Source organism: Salvelinus sp. IW2-2015, linkage group LG35 (assembly GCF_002910315.2).
Source record: "Salvelinus sp. IW2-2015 linkage group LG35, ASM291031v2, whole genome shotgun sequence".
Lineage (NCBI taxonomy): Eukaryota > Metazoa > Chordata > Actinopteri > Salmoniformes > Salmonidae > Salvelinus > Salvelinus sp. IW2-2015.
In genome coordinates this window covers 16,301,654-16,323,355 of record NC_036874.1, presented here as the reverse complement: position 1 = coordinate 16,323,355, position 21,702 = coordinate 16,301,654, and the positions used below count along the sequence as shown (strand labels likewise).

At 41.7% G+C, this 21,702-nt stretch overlaps 1 protein-coding gene across 1 annotated transcript; it reads right to left on the bottom strand.

Moving 5' to 3' along the window:
- Window positions 1–60: 60 nt before the first annotated feature.
- LOC111958569 (metal regulatory transcription factor 1) lies at window positions 61–21,645 on the bottom strand. Its single transcript, XM_070437358.1, has 11 exons — window positions 21,460–21,645; window positions 18,281–18,835; window positions 13,715–13,953; window positions 10,163–10,294; window positions 9,668–9,741; window positions 9,231–9,367; window positions 8,696–8,773; window positions 8,380–8,480; window positions 7,627–8,281; window positions 7,464–7,530; window positions 61–5,995 (listed from the first exon to the last, which is right to left on the bottom strand). The coding sequence occupies exons 2-11, from the start codon at window positions 18,767–18,769 to the stop codon at window positions 5,454–5,456; spliced, it is 2,514 nt and encodes an 837-aa protein (XP_070293459.1). The 5' UTR covers window positions 18,770–18,835; window positions 21,460–21,645; the 3' UTR covers window positions 61–5,453.
- Between the last annotated feature and the right edge of the window lie 57 nt (window positions 21,646–21,702).

Genomic DNA, 21,702 nt, shown 5'->3' with positions numbered 1-21,702 from the left:
CAAAAATTATCATGGATCATCTAACTTATTTGCTTGGGCAAAAATGGGAGACACGTCCGATAAGATTTCATTAGTATTATATTGCTCTCAATTCAAAAAGTAATTGCTTTATTATACARTACTACTTCATACAAAACAAGCGTAAGCAAACCAATTTCACATGATACGTTCTTTTAAAAATAGAAATCCTTCACAACTTCAAACTCTTTGGGTGTTGAAGACAKTCCTCTGGAAGCTTTAAGTTTCCCCCTCATTTTACACATTGAGTGCTCAAATAATCATGTGTACTTAACTAAGAACAGAATTCCAAAATACAAACTGTGCTTTTTCCAAACAACTGCCAGTGTTTTGCACCTATGAACTCACCATTCTAAGCATCTGACCATTGGCTACAAAAAAATCCCCATTTCAGCTGTTGTTCGCCTGATAATTTAACCTAAAGGTTAAGTAAAATGTATTCCATAAAGGCTGAACATGAGACTCAACCCTTGTTTAAACAGCTCTACTGGGGTCAGAACCATGGTTACGTTTACATTTTAGTAATRTAGTAAACGCTCTTATCCAGGGCATTTAGGGTTAAGTGCCTTGCTCATTGGCACAGACAGATTTTTCACCTGGTTGGCTTGGGGATTCGWTTCAGCGACCTTCCRGTTACTGGCCCAACACTTTTAACCGCTAGGCTACCTGCTGCTCTGGCCACTGTGGAGCTGGTGCGAGATAAGTGTCGGAAAACGTACCTCTGGGATATTCTACTGTACTCAATTTTACCTTTACACAGATTCATAGAGAAGATTGAAATACTGCTAGTTTTCCCTGAAAACTACAATTTTTGTGCTCCTGCTAGCTAGCAGTATTCACCGTAGCCATTTTGGAATGGCAGTGTCAGCCAATCAGCTAGCTTCTTTGTTCAATGTGACTTGCTCTTGGTCATCACTAGCTGCTACAGACATAGACCCTGCCATTTCTCTTCTCAAAATGTGGTTTTAAACCTAATCACACTRCCAACCTTAAATTAAGAAAAGCACATTTTTGTTTTCATGAATTCAGTCATAAACCCCACCTATTTCTTCCATTTCTCTCCCCAAAATGTAATTTTAAACCTAACCTTAACCGCACTGCTAATCTTATGCCTAACCCTTTCCTTAAATTAAGAAAGCTTGTTTTCATGACGTTTTACAATATAGCCAATTTTGACTTTGTGGTTGTGGTAACTAGTGGATATCTGTGCCATTCCATAATGGCTGCTGTGGCTACTGCTAGCTAGCATGAGGATGAAAAGGGCCGTTTKTTTGGAGTACAGTGGCATATCCCATCCCTGCATTGAGGTACATTTTCCCACCCATATCTCGTGCTGGCTCCAGTGTCTTAATGTAACCAAGATTGCGTTTTGAGCTTAGTGCAGCTCGGTGTAAACAAGCATAACAGTAGGGTCAGTATCTTCTAGCAAAGGTAGAACCAGCACTTTCAATTCTAACAATTGGTCTAAACTGTTAAATTGGGTTAACAAATCGGGTCCAAATTTGTATCACCCTTACAGATTAACGTAAAGGTAATTGAGATGTCTTGAGCAAAAACAGCACATACAGTACGAGAACACAAGAAAAGATGATTGTTTTTCACCCAAAACTTTTAAAAAGATGCAGCGTACAACATTTGACACAAATAATTCTTACAACAGAATCATATTGTAGTAATTTTTCCCGAAGCAAATCCAGTTAGTGTTTAACCAGGTAACTCACATGGGAGGCAAAACAAGTACATGTAAAAATGACACGATTCAATATTCAATGGAAAGCAATGGGGGTAAAATAAAAATAAAAATTTCAATGCCCAGGCTCACAGCCCCACCTCAAACATGATACATCACACATAATAAATTGGACCTTCACATAAAATGGATGATCATGGTGATCAAAATAGGATGCCAAGTTGGTCATACCGCTAAGTTGAATACTGAAAGATTGGTGAGCAAAATTGGTTACGTACATGGAGCTTCGCAAATGAGAAAGTTGAGCCTTCAAAGTTGACATTAGCAAACCTGAATATTGATTTAACAGAATTACTTGGACCAAGACATTGACGTAAAAGGTTGGTCATGATTTTTGTTGCATTTTGTACTTTAAGGAATACTGCAGTCAAATCATTGCATAGATATTTTCTTTAAAAAAGGTATGCATCGAATTGGATGTGAACATCTTGAGGGCAGTAAGAGGGTGGGTCAGGGTTCATATTTACAATACATCAAGTTATTGACCAGCATTGTGAGGGGGAATACCTATACCGAACAAMAATATTAATGCAACATGTAAAGTGTTGGTCCCTTGTTTCATGAAAATAAATAAAAGATCCAAGAAATGTTCCATACGCCCAAAATGCTTCTCTAATTTCATGCATAAATTTGTTTTACATCCCTGTTAGTGAGCATTTCTCCTTTGCCAAGAGAATCCATACACCTGACAGGTGTGGCATATCAAGAAGCCGACTAAAAAGCATGATCATTATGCTGGGCACATGATGTCAAGTTTTGAGGGAGCGTGCAATTGGCATGCTGACTGCAGAAATGTCCACCAGAGCTGTTGCCAGAGAATTGAATGTTMATTTCTCTACCATAAGCCACATCCATCGTTTTAGAGAATTTGGCAATACGTCCAACCGCAGACCACGTGTTACCACGCCAGCCCAGGACCTCCACATCCAACTTCTTCACCTGTGGGATTGTCGGAGACCAGCCACCGAGACAGCTGATGAAACTGATGATTATTTAGGTCTGTAATAAAGCCCTTTTGTTGGGAAAAACTCATTCTGATTGGCTGGGCCTGGCTCCCCAGTCGGTGGGCCTATGCCCTCCCAGGCCCACCCATGTGAAATCCATAGATTAGGGCCTAATGAATTTATTTCAAATTTACTGATTTCCTTTTCTGAACTAACTCCGTAAAATCTTTCAAAAATGGTTGCGTTAATATTTTTTATTTAGTATAATAAAATAAACTAATTATTTAACATTTGATAATTCACATTCTAGTGGACCCAATTTTAAGTGCTAACTACATGAATCAATATTCCAGGTTATCATCAAGTTTTGGTATCGGTTAAATCTCAAAACAGGAAAAGGGCAAAGCCCATGTTAGTTTACACATTTCTCCTAATCAGGTCTGCCAGACAAAGATTTCCTGCGTACTCTGTTATCCTATGATACATGATGACGCCTAGGTTGGATCTCAGTCACTCTTTACATGCTAAATAATAGAACATGATAGCTGCTGTCAATCAATGCCTGTGAAGTAGCAATTAAAAAATGTTGATGTAATTACAATTTCCAACTACAACATTGATGTAGTGATCTGTAAAATAAAGTATTAAGTTGTCTACAATACAGTACTACAAAAAAATCAAGAGAAACAATTTCAGTCTACAGTATATTTCTGCAGTAACATCTTCACATAAAAAATGACAACAGAAAAATAATAATTGGGGGATCATTTGATTTGTTGGCACATTTATCTGTTAAATCTTCCAACAAAAAATGAAGCATTTCTTTTCAATGTAATTTTGTCCACTTGTAGACAGCTGCTAAAAGGCATTGAACAAGACTAGATGAACAGGAGGAAAGTCAGGCAGCGTGTCCAAATCAAGCCATAGGCAAAGATTGACAAAACAAGGAGCCAGCTCAGTAAGCCACAGCAAGTGAGATATCCTGTAGTAAGGCAAGTTTGCTCTACACATGATATTTGGGCATAATGCCTTCTCTCCAATTATTTTTGTTGTTGTTCTGTAAATCATTGCATTATGTCCCATGTGAAACAATATCGTCATATACTCTAAGAAAGTTACTTACAGTTGCATTTGAAAATAAATACTATGTTGACTGCACAGAAGCCAATGGCCCTAAAACTAAACCATTATAAGGCTTCATTTTATACTCTTCTGCATACGACGTGTGAGCATCTGCATGGGGGCAGAATGCAAAGACAAAGGGCAGCGCAGGGGGTATTGTCTTTAGTTTCCAAGGTTCAAGTCTACATATTCAAAATGTATATACAAAACAAATACATTCTAAAACAAGCTGAAGGAATAAGTGTTCATATATTTAAATGTAATGTATTTACACCATCAACACCCTTCAGAAACCCCTTCTGACAGCAGTGGTATTTAAATATTGTCATAGTAATAACGCAGATAACTAGTCATATTAGACAGTGCACAAAGAGGGGAGAGTGCAGCCGAAAAAGGGGGCTACTACAATCGATGGGCATCCGGGCAGTTGACTCCTAAAATGTCTAAATGGACAAGCTCTTATTAAATAAAGGAAAATCTCAAGCTGTATAAATTAGATATGCCGTGATGCATCCCTGAGTGGGTCCAAATTCATAGAGAAACAGTGTTGTGAGCAATTATTTTCATAATTGATTCATGATTTCATTGTGAAGACATTTTGCTGACCAAAACTCAATTTAGGACCTTTGACAACCTTAATATACAATTAATTGCGTTGTGTTGAAACAGCTTTCTGAAACGAATTGAGAGGGGCTCCATAAAACAAAAATCAGTAACAGGGGGGACTAAAAAAKAAACCTTGGGCGAAAAGTGGAATAAATTAACAATGATTACAATGATGATGAATAAGCTGTGACTTGATGACAGTCTAAGGTCAGAGATTTTGATATTTTYTCTCCAATAAATAAAAATTATTGACAAATTAAATATTAAGTTATAGGCTTATTACTAATGTATTTACTTCTAAATTATATTTAAAAAGGCAAGCAAATTGTGTCACAGGCAATTTCTTTTTCAATTAGTAAATATACCTGTAAAGAAAGACAAAAACGAACAAAGCGAGACAAAAGACAAAACAATGATCTGGGCTACACTAGCTRATTTAGGTAAAACACTGGAAATTACTCTTCACATTATGGCATTAGCAAGACATTGCTTTTAAGGGAATGGCAACACTGCCACACTAATTCCTTGTAGGAAATATAGTTGATGAAATTCCAATTCACTTCACATGCAGTGCATTCTGGTCAATCACTTACCAACTAATCATAATAGTTACAGTTAAGAACTATTGTACAGTACATGGATATAGACAATGTTTTGTTGCTCTCAGGAATCAGCTTCACGCCATATTAGAAGGACACAATAGTTCCTCTGGCCTTTCAAATGATCAGTGCTTAGGACCTTGTTTGATGGAGAGCCAGCCAATTAAGAACACTTTTCTAGACTGGCATGCATTTTGCGGCTTTTTCAAAATAAGCCCCCTCATTAAGTTCCACTTACAATACTTGAAAAGCAGATGCGTAGTGGGTGAATCGGCAAGTACGGCTGCATATGTGCATATGCACACTCCCTTTAATTTAACAATGGTAGAAACTCCCTCTGCCCAACGCTTACACAAAAATGCTTTTAAATCCATGACTGGGAGTATGCAAGAGAAGAGTGGAGAATAGGGACCACTAGGGGTTGGTGGTGGTGCTAGTGCCAGCGGTGGCCATAGTGAAGTTATCAYTGCTGGTCACCAGTAGCAAAGCYTCGATGTTGGCCGTGCTCTCGGGGCTCTGCAGGGACAGGAAGTCCGACACGGATGGTTTGGCCACCATGGACGTGATGGTGGGGGGGTTGGTGGTCGCCGTGGCCACCCCTGGGGGGAACGTCTGTACAGAGGTTGAGGGGGAGGGGCTACCCGGTCCTAGTACCGCTCCTGTTTGGGGAAGAGGAGGGGACTCGTTCACTTCCGAGGTGAGCGGTGGGAGGCAGCACAAGGGGGAAGAGGGTGCCGGGGGGGGTACGGGGGGAAAGGGCAGTGTCACGGGAGCGGGGGGTGGTAGAGGAGYGGGGAGCACTGCGGGCTGTTGTTGTCGTGCTGCCGAGGCGTTGCTGCTCTTGTTGGAGAGCTTGTCTTTAGCAGAGTCCCTGCAGGCACACTGGCACTGGCAGGACTCCTCCTGTTTGATGATGATGACGGGCAGGCTGAGGCCGATCTGCTGGACAGAGTTGCCTGTAACACATTACAAAACAAGGGTTGTATATTTCATTAGGCACGAAACGGAAAGAAAACGGTTCAAAACCCAGTGAACACTCCAATAAGAAACGCCTGTTTTCTTTTTCTTTTGCACAACACTTTGAAATACAATGTACCCTAATCAACACAAACAGGAGCTATAGCATAACTACAGACCAAGCCAKCTGTCCAATAAYATCCAATCCTATGTAATTCAAATTTCATTAAAATGCCACTAGGGGACATCAAATTAATTTGTGCCATGTAAATACATTCAACATGGATGACTTTTCTAAATGACGGACGAGTTTGCTTTTTAAATATCCTGATTCATTAAACATTGGTAGGCTACCCCACATGAAAAAAATACTACAGTACTTACTATATAATTCTGTAGTATACTTAAGCAATAAAGCCAGAGGAGGTGTGGTATATTGGCCATATACCACAAACCTCCGAGGTGCCTTATTGCTATTATAAACTGGTTACCAACGTAATTAGAGCAGTAAAAATAAATGTTTTGTCATACCAATGTTATACGGTCTGATATACCACGGCTGTCAGCCAATCAGAATTCAGGGCTCGGACCACCCAGTTTATAATTAAGCAATAAGCCCCGAGGGGGTGTGGTATATGGCCACTATACCACGTCTAAGTGCTGTTCTTAAGCAGGACACAACGTGGAGTGCCTGTACACAGCCCTTCGCCGTGGTATATTGGCCATATATCAGAAAACCCAGAGGTGCCTTATTGCTATTATAAACTGGTTACCAACATAATTAGAACAGTAAAACGAAAAGAAATGTGTTGTCATACCCATGGTATACGGTCTGAAATACCACGGCTTTCAGCCAATCAGCATTCAGGGCTGAACCACCCAGTTTATAATATGGTATACATACTATAGTATTTACTGTAATGTTTTCGCTGAATTTATTGTAGTGTAGTTTTTTTTTTGTGTGGACATGATTAGTATACCGTAGTATTTACATAAAGTGGGAGCTTTCTCCTTGAGGAAACCTACTGGACAAATACTAAAACAGCACATTTTCCATAACCTGTAGGTAGGTAGGACCGTGGTCTGAACAAATAGTTCAGAGCTTCAGCTCTTTTCTAAAACCTGAAGGGAACACAATATTTGTAGGTTTCTCACTTATGGGTGGCACAAATTGGGATATGGGGAAGGGGAATGGGCAGACTATATGCAAATTAAATACATTAGTATTGCTATAGTTAAACTAGTGTTTTTGCAAACTGTACCGTTTTTGCAGACATTACTGTAGTATTTACTATAGTGTTTTACCATATACTACAAAATGATATAGTGAGTACTGTACATGATCAAGGGATACTACAGTGTGTAGTATATTATTCTACAGTATACTATAGTATTTTTTTTATGTGGGCCAGGGCAGCATTATTGCTGTTAATAATCACACTGGTAAAAGTAGGGGACAAATCTCACCTGAATTTCCTCCCACTGGTATGGCTGTGGTGAAGAAGACCTTCTCCACTTTTGGACCTCCGTGTGGCTGGAAACAAACAACATTGATGTCCACACAAATGCATCAGCACCCAACCAAACTATCAATTCAATGTTAACCGGCATGTCAAACCGGCACTCTTACCGCTTGCTCTGGGTTCTGTTGGCTGTTGGCAGCGGTGTTAAGGATCCACTGCARGTTCTGGTCGGACATGACGATGCTGGGCTGCAGCAGGCTCTGGGTGTGGCTGTGGCTTGGGGCGATGGTGGGGGCAGAGGCTGGGGGCGCCAGGGCAGGGTTGGTGTTGCTGGCCAAAGGCACAGTGTGTGTGTGAGCCACGGCGGGCAGCGGCACAGTCTCTGTGGGGGTGGCAGCGACTACAGCGCCCAGAGCCGCGTTGGCGAGGGCTGGGCCTGGCACCACTACTGGCGCAGCAGAGGGCACTATTGGAGCGGTCTGGGCGGGCAGCGCCACGTAGGGGGCAGGCACATCTGGTGTCTGCAGGGCAGTGGGTAAGGTTACGAAGGTGGCAAGGGGCTGGGTGGAGCTGATTGCGGTAACATTACTAATGGTTGCAGGAGATGCTGGCGGTTGGGAAGAGGGGGTTTGGCTAACAGGGAGCTGGGAGGAAGCCTCCARGACAGTGGTGGAGGTGGTGTCGGTGTGAGGGTGAGAGTGTGGGTGGGAGTGGGAACAGGAGGATGAGGAGGAAGGGACGAGGGAGAATGAGAAGGAGATAGGGGTGGATCCATCGCCCATGGTGGACTGACCAGTCTCCTGGCCAAAGGCTTCGACAAGGCTCTCTGAAAAATATCAACAAATACAAAAAGAGCAAAAGTTAGCCTGAAAATGCACTGAAATCAACCCGAGTTACAGTTTATAGATTGTGATGGGTACTTGCCGTGAGGATGTGCATCGTCTTGACTGACACTGTTCTCCGGACTCTGGAACATGAGCTCGAAGATCCTCACAGGGGTAACACTGCTCAAGTCCAAGTGCTGAGAATGTAACACAGATGTATCAAAGCATTACACGATAATACATGTCTGTCTTACAATAAATCTTTATTGATCCTTTATACAGAAACAAAATAAATATGGTTGTTTTTGCTGTCATAGTAACCCACCACAAAATAAATTGTTCATACATGGACAAAAGCAGAAGGACCTATAAAGTCAAATAAGGGCTGATGAAATAATGCGCGCACACTCACATTGTGGATGTTTTCTCTGAGCTCCGAGTCAGTCGAGATGAGGCTCAAGTCACTGAGGCACAGTGAATGATTTGCATCCTGTAATTAGAGAGGAATAGGCCCAAATTAAATGTTCCACTGCCTAGAAACATTAACAGAACGAGACATTGGAGAAGCCAAGAAGCCTTCCTTTATTGAGCAAAAGCCGTCTAAAGTCATAAAGATGCATAAGGATAGAATGTAGATCATAAAAACAATCAAAACAGACTGTACTGACAGCAGGCACAATGTTGTAGGTACAAATAAATGAGTTTACCCATTAAAAAAAACGGATATCTTAAAATGACTTCGCAGGCTAATCCATGTTAAAAAAATACTAACAATACACTCTATTCAGTCACTTTTATCAAAGAGTGAGTGCATACTTTAAAAGAAAATTGGTGGCCGTAGAGGGAATCGAACCCACGGCTATGACGTTGCTAGCGCCATGCTCTTACCAAAAATGAGCCACACATGATCTGTCTGAAATAGATGCTTTGATTTATGTATGGCTCACCTCGGACAGGGGGTGTGTGAGGGTGACACTGAAGGGCTGGCCCTTGTCCCCATGGCCCCTGACGTGACTCTTCAAACTGTACTGGCTGCTGAATGCTTTCTCACAGCCGTTGCTGGGACAATTGAAAGGCTTCTCCCCTAAGGGAAGGAAGGATGGTGGGGGAAGGGCGTGGSGAGCGAGACGAGAGAGAAGGGAGGAAGGAAGAGGGTCACCTTCACTGTATGCCAAGGGAAATGACTTTCAAAAAGTAATGTTAAAAAAGTAATGTTAAATCAAACACTATCATTTCCTAATATAAAATATTGGAAAATGTGAAGAGATATTAAGCGCTACTCGCTGTCTCGGAGGTGTGGAATGTGGATTAATGATTGGTTGACTGTCATTCTGAGATTTGACTGAGAATTTATTTTCCAAACAGAAGTAGTAGTAAAGCGTACCTGTGTGTGTCCGCACGTGCGTCTTTAGGTGATGGCTGGCAGCAAACGCCTTKCCGCAACCATCATGGTCACACCTAGAGGGAAGATCACACAAATGATCGGTCAATGTAAGCCAAACAGCAATAGAGAAAAACCTGTGGAGATTAAGCTGACGAAGAATAATTAAAAAATGCAGAAATTAGAAAAGCTGGTGCATAATATATATATATTTATTTTGGTGCGCCACAAAGCAGTGTCATGCCCCTCACCGTTCTTCCAATACAAAGCCATATATCTAACTATTCAGAACAGATGAAAGATATAATCCCCTCAAGGTGCATTWTTCCCACTCCATTAGGCTACATTTGTTTATATGCATAGAAGATCTCATATCAAGAAAACGGTATCCTCATTCAAACATGACCAGATAATGTCCTTGCTTTATATTCAAGGCAGCGGTCTTCCTCCCCTTGTGAAACATAAACCACAGTGCGTGCGTGGAGTCGGAGAACTCACCGGAATGGTTTCTCCCCTGTATGAGTGCGAATGTGCTTCCTCAGGTCACTGAGTGTGGTAAAGTACTTTGTGCATCCCTCCGATTCACAGTTGAACGTCTTCCCCGTGTGCAGTCTCTGGTGCGCTTTCAGTCTGCCGAGAGGAGATAATTACAATCAACCACGGGGAAGATTTAAAAAGGAGCTACGTGTAACGTTTGGGGGATAAATTCATTTTCCTTGTCGTTTTTGAAGAACACGTCTTAGAGATAGCTTATTACTGCTTTCTAACCATGTCATAATTTTATTCCTTTACTACAAATATAATAACTGACATTTAAATGGTAGGCCTACTTCCAAGTGGAAATGTAGCTCTGTTAATAAGAGCAAAAATATTGAGCTCCTGAAAATGTTCTCACCGTCTTGAATTAAATAAACATTCCAAAAACATTAGAACACAGCAGACTGTTAATGTGCAAACACTTGGGCCTGGAAGATTAGGTAGCACTCCAGAGAAAGAGACCAAATTGGAAAATAACAACCTAATCTTGCTTTAAAAACTTTAAGGACACAATCCAGGGTCATGTTGATTAGGGGAAGCAATGGAAAACCAAAATTAGCAATTCTTATTGGACAAGTCTAGGTAGTCCTTCCCTGTTTCAGTCGGTTTTCATCTGTTTAGTGCCTAATGAAAAAGGACCCTTAGCCTAGTAGAAATGTAGTGCCACCGTTTCCCTTATAGGAGAGGACAGGGCAGCATGGTTCTGACAAGAGAAAAGTAATGTGATTAGGGGGAAACAACACATTGGCTTGGCTGTGCTGATAAATGGACCCTGACAGGGGAGTCGATGGTGGCACGCTTCCACCACCGCCTGTCTCAGTGGCCTTCGGTTCAATGTCACAACACTGGAGCCACTGGCTGACTAGCCTACTACTGGCCTAGCTGAGGGCCTCCATTTATAACGCCTTCATTGAGTGCTAAACCGAAGAAGCTAAATGTAGCAGACACTACAAAACCAAGAACTCAGTCAAATTAGAAAACTAAATTGGGAGATAAAACAAAGTCCAAATCACTGTAAGGTCTACTGCTGTAGGGTCTACCTGTTGTATTCGGCGCATGTGACTAATAACATTTTATTTTGATATTAGGCTAGAACACCCAACAATGCACAAAAGCACTGTTCAGTACTTAGACTGACAAAATGCTTGGGCCTACAGACAAACTGTGCTGTAGATAAGAAAAGCAAGCACATCCTCTTCTTTTGATACATCCTTCTTTATGCTATGTCAGACTGAATGAAGAAACTAGGCCTAGGGCTGGCACGATTACCATATAACTGCGTAACTGACGGTTATGGATGAAGGCCGTCATAAAAATAGCCAGGTTTTTTTGTGGAACTAACGGCTGACTGAAGATGGGAAAAGTTTTGCTATTAGAACAGTTATTACCGTGACATCGATAAATTAGTTGACCAATAACAGTCAACCAAAACACCATGAGTGTCACAGCCCTAAACCTACACATTGTTTGCTAATCTACTATGGAAGAATACCTCTGAATGGGTGTAGGCAGGGCAGAAAATGTACACCTGCCACATGCAGGTAGATTTAGGTATTGGCGGGTAAGAATGTCTATTTCACCAACAACTTGCACGGCTCTACAGTGAGAGCGTTACATTCGTAAATAAAAATAGTCAAAAGTCAAGTATGAGCATCTGCGKGTTAGAAAGATGCTGCAGTAGCATTTCCAAATGATTTGTGCTGTTTTGTTTCATAACTACTAAATCGCACAAATAATTACAAATCCTATATCCCACCTCGCGTAGCAACACTCCCTGGCAGGGGAGCTGTGCGCACTGAGTGAAGCGCTGATAGATTCATTTTTGGTGGCGCTGCAAACACACCGCCAGCCCRCTCATTAGGCAGGATTAGGCGTCCGTTTACGGCGGCAGATTGACGAGGGCGGCATTTTCCGAGCCAAACTGGCCAAGATGCACCTCCAACAACAACACATAAAACCTAACTTAATTCTGCCCAAAAAGAATGACAATTTCTCTCAACCAGTGGCATATTGGCTTTTTAGGTGAGTGCTGATGCCGCGTTTTGATAAGCAGTGGCCACTTTTTGAAGGCAGGGCGCAAAATATTTTGACTGTTGATTCCCAACACTATGGTTCAGATTTTGTACGGTCTAAACCAGCCTTGATTTGGGCCCAAACATAGACATCTATAAATTACTTATTTTCAACTTTCAATCAAAACGAAAAAAAATTGCCTGATTTCAACATCCGGAAAATACATTTTCAACATCTGTAAAATATGTATTTTCAACATCAGGAAAATAAGTATAWTTTCACCTTTCATTCAGAACCTAATTTGAACGTCTCTTCAATGTCTGAAAAATAGTTGTTTTTTTAAACGCCATTTYACTTACTGGGACGGGGGACGGGGTAAAAATGAAAAATGTGTCTAATTTAGTCTTTGTCCTCGTGTTTATTGGCTATTTACATTGTTTTGTTGACAAGCTCGGTTGTTTTTCAACATTAGTTGAGTCTGCTGCTTCAACTGATACCGACGAGACACCCTAGTCTGATCCCAAATCACAGACACACGTGTGACATGACTCAAATGGCCCCATTACCACGGTAAACCTTCCACCCTTAAAGAGGCTGCTGAACATTTTGGATAAAATAATGAAATTGAGTAATATACCACATTACTTCTAATACATTTCTTGTTTAAGAAAATTAACAAGCATGGTCATCTGTTGTTTTGTGTTTTTTTTTTTATGGTAAAGAATCTGAGTGGCTGTGGATGGTGGACCAAAAAATACATTTTAGGCCACAAGTGGAGACTAGATATGTCACTTTACATATTTTTATGTTGTATCTATTATCTTAGTTATTATCTATTTTACATGTAATTTATTACCTGTTACCTTTGATCTATTATCTATCCATCTTTAGTATAGGACTACATATACAGGTAACTGCCAAAATAAAGGAAACACTTGAGTAAATGAGGGATACAAAGTATACTGAAAGCAAGTGCTTCCACACAGGTGTGGTTCCTGAGTTAATTAAGAAATTAACATCCCATCATGCTTAAGGTCATGTATAAAAATAAAAATGCCCAGTTGCCCATTATTTTGGCTACCATGACTACAATAAGAGATCTCAGTAACTTTGAAAGAGAGGTCTCAAAAGAGCTTAAAGGGTGTGTGTGTGTGTCTCAGTCGCCAGCTCTCAACCCAATTGAACACATATGGTAGATTCTGGAGCGGCGCCTGAGACAGTTTTCAACCACCATCAACAAAACCCCAAATGGTGGAATTTCTGGTGGAAGAATGGTGTCRCATCCCTCCAATAGAGTTCCAGACACTTGTAGAATCTATGCCAAGGTGCACTGATTCTGTTATGGCGGCTCGTGGTTGCCCAACACCCTATTAAGACACTTTATGTTGACGTTTCCTTTATTTTGGCAGTTACCTGTAGATAGATAGTCATCCGATTAGTCAGCATGTCTGGGAATATTTCGACATGCAGCTGGTAAACTTTGTGTTAGTCGAGCCTCACCTATACAGAGTGTTGAAGGCCTTCTCGCAGCCCTGCACGTCACACTCAAAGGGCTTCTCCTTGGTGTGAACGCGCACGTGGATCTTCAGGCTGTAGGAGGTGAGGAAGGCCTTGCCGCAACCCAACTGGTTGCACACAAACGTGTACTCGCCCCGGTGGGTCTTCTGGTGCGTGCGCAGGTTGCCCGCCGTGCTGTAGGTCCGTGTGCAGCCCTCAAACATGCACTGGTACCGCTTCACCTGAGTGACAAACAAGAAGACAATTACTTTTTCTTAATTAATCTTTCCTCGATTCTTTGCGACATCTCTCCTCGCCTCTCAAAAGACTTTGGATAATAAGGTCCGAGGGGAGGGACCTTGGACCTTCTCCTACTCCAATATGGTTGAGAAGGAGGCGAGGCGATAGGATGAGAGCCAGAGTGAGAAACAAACGGGGTATGTTTACACAGGCAACAATGACACGGCGCATGAGCGGGTAAGCGCACATGACATCAGTGACTTGACCCCCCCATCCATTTCCACCGGACTGATTTTGTTGTGCACCGTGTTTCAACTCAGCAGTCTCTGCATTCAGCGGCCGTGGCAGTCAGTCTGTTTTATGGCTCTGTTCTGCTCTCACACAAAAGGCCCCGGGGAGAGAATAAAGCCGGCTCCTTTCCCCTCCTTCGTATACCCATAGAACACACTAGCCTACATTGTCATARCACAAAGCCTTCCCATCCAAGCTTTATCCCCCCCCACAAAACAAATCTATTTTCAGAGCTTGCATTATACCCCATAACYTAATTCCTTGATCCTGTTGTAGACTAGGGCTAAAAAAATATAAACACTTTGTTACGCAAATTTCAAAAGAAAGTCAACCAGCCCTGACCTCGTAAAAACAACACTCTTTTCCCTTAATAAATAGTCAACAACGGCTTACATCATCCCCTTATGTAACTCCTGGATAGCCACATTGCACACAGAGGCCCTACTAGACACAATAGTGAGGCAGCCTGTCCAATTCCAGTTATTTTTCAGAGCTAGCGGTCCTCTATTATTTCTCCAAAAGGATGGATTCCAGCCATGACAACTGGTCCACTAGCAGTCTCCGCATGACACTACAAATCACTGGAGCCTAACAGAAACGCAGCGGGAGTAGCCTAAGACAACTGTTGGCCTATGTTTAAGGAGGAGATAGAAGGAGAAACCCACAGCCGGAGGTCATATTCATCAGGGACCAAACGGAATAAAACTGACTGAAATACGGAAGGATTACCTGAACTTGTCCGTTGCAAAACGTTTTGCTACATTGTGCACTAAAAATACGACCCAGCATTACCTGTCCCTTGGTGATACTAGGCCTAATGACTGACTGGTTGTGCTATTCATTCAAGTTTCAATGTCATGTGCAAAAGTACAGTGAAATGCTTTCTTGCTAGCTCTAAACCCAACAATGCAGTAATCAATATCAATGTTGTAAAAATAACATAAGGTAGAGCGAAAACACACAAGAAATAGAAATAAGAACATGAGAAAGTAAGAAGCTATATACAGGATCAGTCCAATACCATATTTACAATATGCAGGGAGTGTACTGGAKTGATATGTATAGGGGTAAGGTRACTAGGCATCAGGACATATGATAAACAGAGTAGTAGCAGAGTATATAACGAATGTGTGCGTGCGTGTAGAGTCAGAATAAATGTGTGCATGTTATGTGTGTGTGAGCAAATGAAGTGAGTATGTGCGTGTGTGTGTTGGAGTGTCAGTGTGCGTGAGTGTGTAAGGTCCTGTGAATGTGCATAAAGAGTGCAATTATATATATATATATATATATATATATATATATATATATATATATCTTTCTAACACAAGTGCGAAGGAAGGGAAGTAAGAAGTATGAACCCCACACAGTGAGGAGCCTGGCTGCGGTGCTGCTACAGCGTATCAGCTGTACTGTATTGTTATTCAACCCCCACAGCTTCACGACTGACTCCCCCACTTCTGCAGCATCATTTCAAATTACACAGGTTCACTAGATTGGCATGCCATCGCCTCCCACATGCACAGCGGGGAAAGAGCTCTCTAGTAGTAGGCTACACAGAGAGTGTCTAATGCAACTAGATGCTGCAAGGCCTACTGAAATGGTATGTAAGAATGCTGCAAAGCCTACTGAAATGAATGGTTTGTAAGAATTCTGCAAGGCCTACTGAAATGGTATGTCAGAATGCTGCAAGGCCTACCGAAATGAAATGTAAGAATGCTGCAAGGCCTACTGAAATGGCATGTAAGAATGCTGCAAGGCCTACTGAAATGGCATGTAAGAATTCTGCAAGGCCTACTGAAATGGTATGTAAGAATGCTGCAAGGCCTACTGAAATGGTATGTAAGAATTCTGCAAGGCCTACTGAAAGTGGTTTTGTAAGAATGCTGCAAGGCCTACTGAAATGGTTTTGTAAGAATGCTGCAAGGCCTACTGAAATGGTTTGTAAGAATGCTGCAAGGCCTACTGAAATGGTTTGTAAGAATGCTGCAAGGCCTACTGAAATGGTATGTAAGAATTCTGCAAGGCCTACTGAAATAGTATGTAAGAATTCTGCAAGGCCTACTGAAATGGTATGTAAGAATGCTGCAAGGCCTACTGAAATGGTATGTAAGAATGCTGCAAGGCCTACTGAAATGGTATGTAAGAATTCTGCAAGGCCTACTGAAATGGTATGTAAGAATTCTGCAAGGCCTACTGAAATGGTATGTAAGAATTCTGCAAGGCCTACTGAAATGGTATGTAAGAATTCGCAAGGCCTACTGAAATGGTATGTAAGAATCTGCAAGCCTACTGAAATGGATGTAAGAATTCTGCAAGCGCCTACTGAAATGGTATGCTAAGGACTGCTTTGGGTTGCATTGAGACATTTAGAACACCTAGGCTCGAGAAACATTGAAAATAACATCTGCAATGTTTGGCATCCACATCTGCAATTATGACAAAAGTCAAAAGGAAATGAGGAGGACACACATTTTGGAGAAGCAACATGAACGGATGACAAATCATGAGTTGGGAGAGGAACAATCGTTTGGGGTGATTGCATCTTTGGCTCAGAGTCTGTAGATGAGATTTCATAAATCCAATTGTAAGTAAGCAAAATGCATTCTCTCTCCCTCAATGACATCATGCAAGTAGCTAGGCTAGGAGGGGGAGGAGTGGTCTGGCTCCAGCAGAGCACTTCAACACAAAGACAGCACAAGGACCCTAATGGCACTGGCCAACATGGTGACAAAGGGGGACCCTGGTAACAAACAGGAACTTTGTTGCATTGAGGGTGCAATATTTGGCCGGGCCTCATCATGATAGGTTAGGAGTAGTGTTGAACTGATCACTGCTGTAACCCTGAGCTAGCCTGTTGTTACGGTGCTGCTTTGCATTTTAGGAAGAAATAGCCTAGAGGTGCAACCCTCCAACAAGCTCCATTGTACTCTTTTGCATGCCAGCGTGCCTTACACAATGTTTAAGAGCTAGCCGTAAAGTCTGAAGCCACTAGACCTGCCATCATAAAGTACAACACAAATAATGACACTGCACAAGCTTCAGATGAGTCATTTACTATGTGTGCTGTACTGTACACAGCAGAGGAGGGGTTAAACATTTATCATATAAAAAAAAATAGTGGTGGAAAAAGTACCAATTGTCATAACCAAGTAAAAGTCACTCAGTAAAATCCTACTTGAGTAAAAGTATTTGGTTTTAAATTTGGTTTTAAATATACTTAAGTATCAAAAGTAAATGTAATTGTTAAAATATACTTAAGTATCAAAAGTAAAAATTACTTCAAATTCCTTATATTAAATCATGATTTTCTTGTTTTATAAATTTACGGATAGCCAGAGACACACTCCAACACTCAGACATAATTTACAAACAAAGCATTTGTGTTTAGTGAGTCTGCCAGATCAGATACAGTAGGGATGACCAGGGATTTTCTCTTTAAGTGTGTGAATTAGACCGTTTTCCTGTCCTGCTAAGCATTCAAAATGTAACGAGTACTTTTGGGTGTCAGGGAAAATGTATGGAGTAAAAAGTACATTATTTCCTTCAGGTATGTAGTGAAGTAAAAGTTGTCAAAAATATAAATAGTAAAGTAATGTACAGATACCCCAAAAAACGACGTAAGTAGTACTTAAAATATTTTTTACTTAAGGACTTTACACCACTGAAACCATGTGGAAGCAGAAAGGTCTTGAGAAGAAACGTAGCTCACTAAGTAAATCAAAGCATTTCGTTCACCCAGTGAATTTACTCTCCCTGCTCACGCCTCACGTTGCTCCCTTTCAACATGGGGTCTCTATTATTTTTACTTAACACAACACACTAGGCTAATTGTGTGTTGAGATCAAGTACATTTAAAATCAGGCAKTGCAAAATCCCTGATCTACAAACCACCTAGCATTCCGAATGACTACTCATTATGTGATCAAGATTAGTGATTCTGCGCCTTGCCCAAACTGATCCCCTCAAACACGCTGTATGACCTCCACACAGCGTCACATAACGCATTTCAGCGGCGAGGGGGCACGTAAGCCAACATACCTCTCTTTGCTTGGTCTCCGGACACTCTGAGTGCAGGGTGAGGGTGGCCCCCTCGATGTTGCGCGGCATGGCCATGGAACCCGGGTTGATGATGAACTGGATCTGGTCGGGCGAGATGGTGTGATGCACGTATCCCTGCGACATGCCGTCCTGGTCGCCCATGAAGGTCATAGAGCCTTCCTCCTCTTCCTCCTCCTCCTCCTCATCGACCAGGAAAGTTCCCCCGTCGTCGTGGTCCCCCCCGACGCAGTGTCCATGGTCCTCCTCTCCCTCCTCGTCCAGCCGGATGGGGTCCTGCTCGATGAGCACCGTAGTGCGGTCGTAGACGCGGGAGCCCGAGGGTGCCGACATCAGGTCGTCGTCATCTTTGTCGTCGTCGTAGTGYGCCATCTTGTCTTCATCGTTGTCCTCTTTGTCATCGTGCTCGAGGCGGTCCACCCCCACCTGCAAAAATATGGAGGCCTCCGTGCGAGGGCCACGCTCGCTCATGGTCCCGGCTGGGCTGGCCGCCTCTGGTGGGTGAGTGTGCACAGAGGAAGGCGTGCTCACTTGTTCCTGCACAGAGGAGGATAGACAGGAAAGTGTGAGGGTGGTGGCTATTAGGAGTTGTGCTGTGCCCCTTCAAAATCAAAGTGTTCATTTTAAATGCAGGGCTGTGAGTGCTGACCTACCTCTTTCTGAATTTCAAAACAATTCTGTTAACAAAAACAATCTCTCTGCTTGCTACGTCTAGAGCCATTGAAGTAAAGAATATAACAAATTATGATTCCTTGCAATGAAAGTAGCTAGAGCCTAGCTTCAGTCAGTGACCTGGGCTAACGCAGTAGCTATTTGGCCAAAAGGGGAAGGACTACATGACTCCAAATAAAATACAGTAAACAGGAAATTTGAGGGRAAAAACAAAAAACAAAAAGGCTTCAACACTTGAGGCTAATTTTTCCACCTTCCAAGAGCAGAATATAGATACTTGGAAAGTTATTTGGTTGAGTATTACAAAAGGTAGGTAAAGTGGGACAACGCATAGCAGCTATTTTTTTATGCCAAAGACAAGCATGCTTGCTCTAGAAGCAAACACCTAACTGTTGAGAATGCAGCTAGAGAAGATACATGAACAGTCTCTGGCAGTACCAGTTTAAAAACCACCAAATCTATAGCCTAAAGTTTGGTTACTAAAGTAGTATAGTGTAGGCTACTCGTCATCTTCAAACATGTCATGCATAGCGCCATAAACACTTGTCTAAAAGGTGGACAGTTATACCTATTCCCTAATGCTGGAGTGAAATGATAAAACTCATCTATTCTCTACGATGCATTGGAATAAGGTCTAGATGTAGCTATRAATGAAATTTGTTGTATGAATTAGCCTGAGTATGACTGTTATATGGGTAGATTTGAACCMTTTCCAATAAGGAGCCAGCTCAACTGCAGAAGGCTACTAATTCGATGWAGAAAATSTGTCAGAGTGGCTAACAAATAGTAAATAAATCCAATAACACCCAAATGGACCTCTATACCAGGCGGTGTCAGAGGAAGGCCCTAAAAATKGTCAAAGACTCMAGCCACCCAAGTCAGAGACTGCTCTCTCTGCTACCGCACAAGAAGCTGGACCGATGAACAAAGTCTGGAACCAACAAGACCCTGAACAGCTTCTACCCCCAATCTATAAGACCACTAAATACTGTAGTTAAATATTTAATCAAATAGCTACCCAGAGTATTTGTATTGACCGTTTTTACACTATTTTGACTAATCCCATACRCTGCTGATACAGTTCATGATCTATCCTGTTGCCTAGTCACTTTATTCCTACCTAGACACACACACTTTTTCTTTTATTTCTACCTATATTTTCAGTTAAGAACAAATTCTTATTTACAATGATGGCCCATCCCAGCCAAAGCCGGGGCAATTGTGCACCGCTCTATGGGACTCCCAATCACAGCCAGAAGTGATGCAGCCTGGATTCGAACCAGGGACTACAGTGATGCTTCTTACACTGAGATACAGTGCCTTAGACTGCTCTGGAGCCCATATATACATAGGGAGCCTAAATGTACATACACCTATTACCTCGCACACAGACTCAGTACTGGTACTCTTGTGTATATAGCCAAGTTACTCATTGTGTATTTACTCCTAGTGTTATTTTTCATTTTTGTCTTCTCTGCATTGTTGGGAAGGGTCGTAAGTAAGCATTTCACAGTTAGTCTGCCTGTTGTTTACGAAACATGTGACAAATAAATGATTTGGTTTCATACAGACCATCACAATGGTCTGTATGTTCCTAGGCACTAACCATCTCGCCACCCATGGAGGTCTAGAACTTCCTGATTTCGTTTGACAGCACAGTGGTGCCAGCCAAAGTTGATTTATCATGGACAGTGAGCATTACACCAAATATATTTACAAACACTTTCAGGAGACAAGTTAAAGATGGCATGTCACACTCATCTGTGATTTCGCCTTTTGACTAAAGGCTCCATACAGCGCGACGGCATCACTAGTAGCTARCTAGTGCGTTTGTKAATAGTTGTAATTWTTTGGCTAGGTAGCTAACGTTCGTTGGGCAGCTAACTTTAACGTTGCAAGGACAACCAACTTCCATCCTGATAACGTTCGTAATAACTAGATAACCTTAGGTAAATAAATATATCAATAGTTAGTTGACTTCGATCGACATGACAGTTCAATTAACTTAACTAGTTTGCTAACGTTAATATGTAAATGTCTCGCTAGTTRAACACTTTTACATAGCATGTTAACTCAAATGAAAACATGACAGATATTTTTTACAACGCTATTTTGCTAACGTTTAGCTAACATAACGTTGGCTTGAACGATAGTGTTTGTTGAAAATGTCAATCTAGCTAACGTTAATCAACAACGTTTCAGACTAGCTATAATACCAATGAACAAGWGCATGTTAAGCAGCTACCAAGCATGCAGCGTAAAACAACAAGCACGGTATGTTATGCTTAGATATCAAACATTACTAGCTAACTAGTTAGGCAACGTTATCGTTAGCTAAAAATCTGTGWACTAACGTAGTGCTAGCTAGCCAGCTAACGTTAGTTTGACTGGCTGTCTGTCGATAAATCTCCCGTCGAAGCAGATAACTTTTACTTTGCCAATTTTCAGGGCTCCACTAGAAACATATATACAACACAGAAMACATTTACCGGTGCAGCGCAAATGCCGACTTGGTTTATGTTTCGGGTAGCTTAGCACTTTCTTCCCATCTCCTCCCTAGTGGTACCATGATTAAATATAAACGTCATATTTCAGCCTCCCCTCGTGTTGTATTCTGGGAAATATACCCCTCCCATGTACACTAGTCCCCCTATAATGAAATCGAAACTACTGAAATTAAATATTAGATTTAAAATAATGCAAAGCTAATAAAGCAATCCCCAATCAGTACT